This window comes from Ceratotherium simum, chromosome 5, assembly GCF_057802395.1.
Source record: "Ceratotherium simum simum isolate JZ-2026a chromosome 5, ASM5780239v1, whole genome shotgun sequence".
Lineage (NCBI taxonomy): Eukaryota > Metazoa > Chordata > Mammalia > Perissodactyla > Rhinocerotidae > Ceratotherium > Ceratotherium simum.
Window position 1 is genome coordinate 596,483 of NC_141904.1, and position 7,829 is coordinate 604,311.

The following is a 7,829-nucleotide window of genomic DNA, read 5'->3' on the forward strand; positions in this document are numbered from 1 at the left end:
TCCTACCAGTCCTGTATGAAGTTCTAATTTCTCTACATCTTTGTCATTGTTCTTGTCTATCTTTTTTATTATAGCCGTCTTAATGCGTGTGAAGTGGTATCTCATTGCAGTTTTGATTTGCATTTCCCTAATGACTAATAATCTTGAGCATATTTTCCTATACTTATTGGCTACTTGTATATCTTCTTTGGATAAATGTCTATTCAAATCCTTCACCCATTTTAAATTGGGTTATTCATCTTTTTATTGTTGAGTTGTAAGTTTTTTAAATATATCCTGGATACTAAACTATTATCAGATATACGATTTGCAAATATTCTCTCCCATTCCATGGATTGCCTTTTTACTTTCTTGATGGTGTCTTTTGATATACAAAAGTTTTAAATTTTGGTGAAGTCCACTTTACTTTTTCTTTGATTGCTTGTACTTTAGATATGTATCTAAGAAACCATTGCCTGATTTACCCCTATGTTTTCTTCTGATCTTATAATGTCAGCTCTTACTTTTGGGTCTTGGATGCATTTTGAGTTAGTTTTTGTGTCTGGTGTGAGGTAGGGGTCCACCTTCACTTTTTTTGCACATGAATAACTGGTTGTCCCAACATTGTCTGTTGAAAAAACTATTCTTTCCCCAATATATTGTCTTGGCACCCCTGTTGAAAATCAATTGACTGTTAGTATATGGGTTTATTTCTGGACTCTCAGTCCTATTCCAGTGATCTATATGTCCTTATGCCTGTACCACACATTTTTGATCACTGTATCTTTGTAGTAAGTTTTGAAATCATAAGTGTGAGTCCTCCAACTTTATTTTTTCTCTTCAAGATTGCTTTGACCATTCAGGGTCTCTTGCAATTCTACATAAAATTTAAGATTAGGTTTTCCATTTCTGCAATGTGTTTTGATAGGAGTACATTGAATCGGCAGATTTCTTTAAGTGTTATTGCTATCTTAACAATATTAAGTATATCAATCTGTGAAAATGGAGTATATTTCTATTTATTTAGATCTTTTTTAATTTCCTTCAGTAATGTTTTGTAGTTTTTACTTCTTTGGTTAAATTTATTCCTAAGTATTATTCTTTTTGTTGCTATTGTAAATGTCATTTTTTCTTAATTTAAATTTTCAAACAAATTTTTATTGCTAATGTGTAGAAATACAACTGATTTTTGAGTATTGATCTTGTATCTTACAACCTTACTGAATTTTATTAATAGCTCTAGTGGTTTTTTTTGTGAATTCTTTAGAATTTTCTATATACAAGGTCATGCCATCTGCAAATAGAGATAGTTTTATTTCTTCTTTTCTAATCTGGATGCCTTTTACTTCATTTTCTTGCCTAGTTCTCCTGACTGGAATCTCTAGTATGATACTGAATCTAGGTGGTGAGAGTGAACAGCCTCATCTTGTTCATGATGTTGGGGGGAGGCATCTGGTCTTTCACCAATAACTATGATGTTAGTCATGGGTTTTTTGTAGATTCCCTTTATGAGGTTGAGGAAGGTCCCTTTTGTTCCTAATTTGTTGAGTGTTTTTATCTTGAAACGGTGTTGGATTTTGTCAAATGCTTTTTGTGCATCTACTGAGATGATCATGTGGTTTTTGTTTTTTATTTTATTAATATGATGTATTACATTAATTGGTATTTGAATGTTGTGCTGACTTTGCATTCCTGGGATAAATTCCACTTGGTCATGGTAGAGAGTTCTTTTTATATATTGCTGGATTCAGTTTGTTAGTTTATTGTTGAGGGTTTTTGCACATATGTTCATTGGAGAGATTGGCCTGTGGTTTTCTTTTCTTAAAATATCTTTGGTTTTGGTATCAGGGTAATATAGACCTCATAGAATGAGTTGGGAAATCTTCTCTCCTCTTCCATTTTTGGGAAGAGTTTTTGAAGTATTGGTGTTAGCTCCTGTTTCAGTGTTTGGTAGAATTCACCAGTGAAACCATTTGTTCTAGGGCTTTTCTTTGTGGGACATTTTTTGATTACAACTTAAATTTCTTTACTTGTTATAAGTACATTCAAATTGTCTATTTCTTTTTGAGTCAGTTTTGGTAGTTATGTTTTTATAGGAATTTGTGCATTTAACCTAGACCATCCAGTTGGTTGGCATACAATTGTTCATAGTATTCCCTTATAATCCTTTTTTCTGTAAGGTAAATCCCCTCTTTCACTCCTGATTTTAGTAATTTGAGTCTTCTCTTTTTTTTCTTGGTCCATCTAGCTGAAGGTTTGTCAATTTTGTTGATCTTTTCAAAGAACTATCTTTTGTTTCTATGACCTTACCAATTATTTTTCTATTCTCTATTTCATTAATTTACTCTCTAATGTTTATTATTTCTCCCTTATGCTTACTTTATGTTTAGTTTGCTCCTCTTTTTCTATTGTCTTAAGGTGGAAGATTAGGTTATTGATTTGAGATTTTTCTTCTTTTAATATAGGCATTTTCATCTATAAATTTCCCTCTAAGCATTGCTTTGTGTTATGTATTCCTTTTTACCTATTTCAAGTATTTTCTAATTTCCCCTGTTGTTTCTTCTTTGATCCATTGGTTATTTAGGAGTCTTGTTGTTTAATTTCCATGTGTTTGTGAATTGTTTAATTTCCATGTATTTGTGAATTCTCTAAATTTCTTTCTGTTACTTTTTTTTTCCCCCAGAGCCCCAGCAGATAGTTGTATGTCATAGTCGCACATCCTTCTAGCTGCTGTATGTGGGACGCGGCCCTCAGCATGGCCGGAGAAGCGGTGCGTCGGTGCGCACCCGGGATCCAAACCTAGGCCGCCAGCAGCGGAGCGCGTGCAGTTAACCGCCAAGCCACGGGGCCGGCCCAATTTCTTTCTGTTATTGATTTCAACTTTCATTCTATTGTAGTTGAGAAGATAGTCTCTCTGCTTACCTGGTAAAGCCAGGCATTTTTTTTCAATATTAAATAGTATGGAGAGAGAAAGAGATGACAACTTAGCTTAAATGACATAAACACTAACATACAATAAACATACCAGATTGTTGGCTGCACGCTCGTCTGCAGACATGTGACTTGGGGTAGAATATCAAATGCTCTCCTTGCTTGTGTGGGTGGTAGCATCCTGGATACACGTGACGGCAGAGAGTTCAGTGTGGCTGAAGCATCACTGCAGATGGAAGAGAGGAGAGATGAGGTTTTCTAGGTGTTTTAACAAGGAGTTCAGATCTTTGTTCTCTGGGGACAGAGAACCATTGGTGGATTTTGATCACTGATGGGATATGGCCATTTGTAGGGAAACATCCCTCTTGGAGCTCTGTGGAGATGGATTTGATCAGACAAGGCTTGTCTTACAGAGAAGGATACCCTGAATCTCATGTTGGATTTTTTTGGAAGTTGGTCACAGGGTCATTTTGCAAAACTTTTCCATCCAGACCCAAAACTTAAAGTCATTCCAGGGAGAATCTAGAGCACAGTCCAGGTCCTGTTACATAAACCAGGTTTGACTTTGAAAAATAGAATGTCCTATTTTTATATGTTGCTAATGAAAACAACAAGCTTACAACTGTTCTCTGAAAATTCTAGGCAATACTGCAGACTTTTATTGTTTTAGTTTCTAGTACCTTTACATTAAAATTTTCTGTTTTTTACAATGGTTCATAGGAAAGGGCACCACCTAATTTATTTTATCTTTTGCATCTTGTAATGTATTAAAGAACTGTCTATATTTCACATAGCTTTTTCATTTTGTCTTATGATACTTCTTCGGGGGGTATTACTATCCTCATTTTAATATTAAAGAAGCTTGTGCTCAGGTTCAGCAACTTGGCCTTCATCACAGAAACAGCAGAGTTGGAATTTGAAGCCACGTCTCCCCATCTCCAACGTCCTCCTCTCCGATACAGGACCCTCCCTCTTTGATAGAACAAGAAGTCTAATTGCAATGCCGTTTCTCCTCTGTACACCACTTCACTGAACATTTTCTTCATGTTTCTGAAGGCACTGGGTGAATTAAAAAGCTGCGTATCTCTGGGTTGGGATAACTCAGCTGATTTAATTTTGGGATCAGGTAGCCCTTGCTTCCTCCATAACAGCAGGACAAAGCGGAGCCAGAGGAGCCCTGGTTTCCAGTCCTTACGTCACCCTGCAGACAATTGGCAGCCAGGAGACCGACAGCTGCCACACTCTTCAGATATCTCTCTATTTAAAGTTCAAAGAGACGCTGGATAACAATAACAAAGAGGGAAGCGTGCCGACCAACCCACCAAGCAACAGGAAGAATGGCTGAAAAAGGTAAGATTTAAGGCATCAGACTCTCTTGGCAAAGGCCCCGGCTCCCTGGTTTATTTTAGGATTCCTGGTATTTGGTGTTTCTCAGTCATTCTGGAGAATGTGGTATCTCTGCTAAAGGAGCATTAACTGCATATGTTAGTGTGGCTGCAAAAAATGCATTAGACGTGCAATTTACAGACCATGTCTGCACAATATGAATAATTCTGGAAAGATCAAACAAAGAGGAGAGCTTCAATTGTTCATGCTTGTCTTGAAAGATGAGTTTGACGTCAGTTTTTCTCCAGGGTTGTACTAGCTTTGAGCCTTGTGGTGTGCTTGGCCAGAATAAGGACATTTGAATTCTGTGTCAAATCTGCTACTAAATGGCCATGTGAGTTTGGGGAAGTCCCTCTGCCTCTCCAAACCTGTTTCCTGACTCTACAATGAAAATATTGGGCCTAGTCATCTCTAATATGCTTCACATCTGAATTTCTTTTTTTCTGGACAACAATCTCATGAGATATGCAGTATGATCATCCTTTCCGTTTTACAAAGAGGTAAACTGAGGCATAACAAAGTTTAGTAACTTGCCGGTGATCACACGTGAGTGGTGGCACCAGGCTTGGAACCCAGACAGTTGTGTTCCAGAGCTCAGTGCCCTTGAGAAAACTTCCAGGTGGAACTCCTGGGGCACGCTCAGGGCTGGGCAGGGAGAGAAGCATTTGCAATTACTCTTCATATTTAAAAGAGTATTTGTGCTATTAATGTAAGTGACGTGCAAAGTATGTCGTGTTCTTATTTAAAGACAACGCTACAGACTGTGGTAAAACTTAAAATACTAGTGTTAAAGGAACACAAATGTGAGTATACTTCGAGTGTTAAAATGCACAGTCAATTGTATTGTTTTACAGGGAATAATAAATAATGAGATATATACTTTTAGGGTTTATTGTATATAAATTTTAGTGTATTAAAGTATGATTGTATAAAATATTTATAAGTGATCAATTAAAATAGTATTAATTTTTAAGTTCTTTGAAATTGTGAAAAATACTAAATCACATATATGAACAGTTACAAGAAAATTACTGTTGTCTTTGCATAGTCATGGTGCCTGAATTTGTAAAAGGCTTTCATCCAAATGAGAGAAAAGGGCATATGGCAACGTTTGCTTTATCCTTAAAGCAGTACCACATGGCAGGTAAAGAGAAGGTTTCCACTGAGTGGTTGACACTCAGTTCCAGGTGTCAGTGAGACGGGGGAGCAGGGAAAGCCCGTTGAGGCTGTGCGAGTTAAGAGAGACTCCGACATTTTTGGAAACAAAGATTTAAACTATTAAAATTCATTTTAACCTAAGAAAGTTTGCTTTTATAAGACTGTCTTCTAATTTTAGAAGTGTCTCATTTCCGGATGATTTTATTTTAATAGCGTTAAAAAAACTTCACATTTTAAAGTGATGGGAATCGTAATAGGAATGTAATTGCTAAGAATATGCATTCTTGTTGTTGGCAAATGGCATAAGATCTCAACTGTGCTTCTTCATTAAGAATATATCTGAGTCCTTAACACGGGGACATTAATTCTGTATCTCTGTGCTGTTTTTTGAATCTTTTTGTGTAATGTGTATGAAAGAACAAGATTAAGGTGCAGTGGATATTAAAAAAAGATACTTTTATAAATTGCTTTTTACGGGTAAGGGTACAAATAGGAGACCCAGGAGGAATCATTGTACTAATGTCTTTGATGTGTGTGTTGAATCAGTGTTGGTTGCTGTATTGAGCAAGTTGAAAAAATACGATCTCTTTTCTCTAGTCAAGAATGATTATATAAGGTATAATGCCTTCCTCTTCCTATGAAACTTAAGGTGAAAGTCAGCTATCGAGTCCAAGAACAGTTTCCGCACCTTTCCCTGTGTTATCGTTACTGAGTAGGAATTATCTCAGAATCATTTTTGATTGTTTCTCTGTAAACAGCTGCTCTCTGTGTTATTGAACAAATGCATGAGTGTGTTCTGTGTGCACTAAGCACACGTGGTGGTTAGAGTTTACAAAGCCTTTGCACACATGCATTGTCATCTGATCCTCACAACAACTCCATGAGGTAGATATCACGAGTTCCGTTATCCATATTTTACAGACAGGGAAACCCAAACTCAGAATTGCCCAAGGTCACATAAGCGTCAAAGGGAGACCCATGGTTTGAACACAGGTCTTCTTTCCAAATACTGGGCTGAGTCACATGTACTCTTTGTAGAAAAGAAAATAGAATCATGTATGGGTATGACTGGAGAGCGTGTTTTTTTTTCTTGATATTACCAGATTCCTCTCTTCTCTTGATTCAAAGATTTAATACCAAAATGACCTACCTTCTGTGTCTTCTTTTGTATACTTTTAAGCAGAGCTTCCATATTCCCGCCTTGTGGTCCCCATCCTTCTCTTGATCGGCTGGATTGTGGGCTGCATCATAATGGTTTATGTCGTCTTCTCCTAGAAAGGTAAAGTTTTCAATAATTGATTGTTTGTTCATAAAGAGCATACATTACTCCAGAAATAATCTTTTCTGTTTCACTAATGGGACATTTTATCATGCAGGCAAGAAGACTTCAGATTGACCTCATTTAGAAGAATTGAGAAAAGCACGAACATGACAGATTATTAAATGTTTCTCATGGAAATAACTGTAATGCTTGACGTCACTTTATAAACTTGGATTTGTAAACTTGTGCTTTGGTGTGCATAAGAGTTTCTTCAGAAACTTGTTTAAAATTCTGGGTACAAATAAGAAGTATAGAAAATATGGATGAATTTCTCTATAACCTGGGAGTAGGAAAAATGTTCCTATGGCTAACAATGCATAAGCAATAGGGAAAAGTATGGTAAATTGAATTACATTAAATTTTTTGGCCACCCCCGCCCAAAAAAATACTATAGAAAAAATGAGCTAGAGGTAAGAGAAAGTTCACAGAAAACAAAGTGTAGGTGTAAACTTGGCCTTTGACCTCTTGCTCAAACAAGAAACCTGTAATTAGGCTGCACTGAGGATGCACTGCTCGTCCCTCAGCGGGAAGATGAAGCTGTCTGACTGTGTGTGTCAGTGGGATGTGGGGACACAGGCCCTCTCCTCGACCGTCCTCAGAAATTAAGCAGGGGCAGCATTTGCAGGGGCTGCAGTCAGTATCCACCAACATTACACATGTGTTTAACTTTTGACCCAGCTATCCCTCTTCTAGGAATATTGCAATTTCCACAGACACATGGGTAAGAGTACAAGATGGCCTATGCACACGCCTGTTCACACGGCATAGTTTGTTACAGCAAACGCCTGGAAACGGGCTGAATGTCCATTAACGGGGCCTGACTGTCTACGTAACGTGGTGTTACCCAGCTCTACAAGGGAGGAGGGGTCTCTGTGCAGATGTGGCGTCAGCCCTGGTCAGAGCGTAAGTGAAAAGCCAGCATGTGCTCAGGAGGGTCTGTGCCAACACGCACGCAGATTTGCTCACAGTGAAATGTTGGGGCAGAGACGCCACAGATGGAGGCAGACCTCGCTGAGTGCACCTTCCTTTATAGTTTTCATTTTTGGAATCATGT

The 7,829-nt window shown here is 37.6% G+C and overlaps 1 protein-coding gene across 1 annotated transcript; it reads left to right on the forward strand.

Moving 5' to 3' along the window:
* The first annotated feature begins 4,247 nt into the window (after window positions 1-4,247).
* STRIT1 (small transmembrane regulator of ion transport 1) lies at window positions 4,248-6,943 on the forward strand. Its single transcript, XM_087431703.1, has 3 exons — window positions 4,248-4,260; window positions 6,635-6,733; window positions 6,831-6,943. Exons 1-2 carry the CDS (start codon window positions 4,248-4,250, stop codon window positions 6,727-6,729), a joined length of 108 nt encoding a protein of 35 aa, XP_087287829.1. The 3' UTR covers window positions 6,730-6,733; window positions 6,831-6,943.
* The last annotated feature ends 886 nt before the right edge of the window (window positions 6,944-7,829 follow it).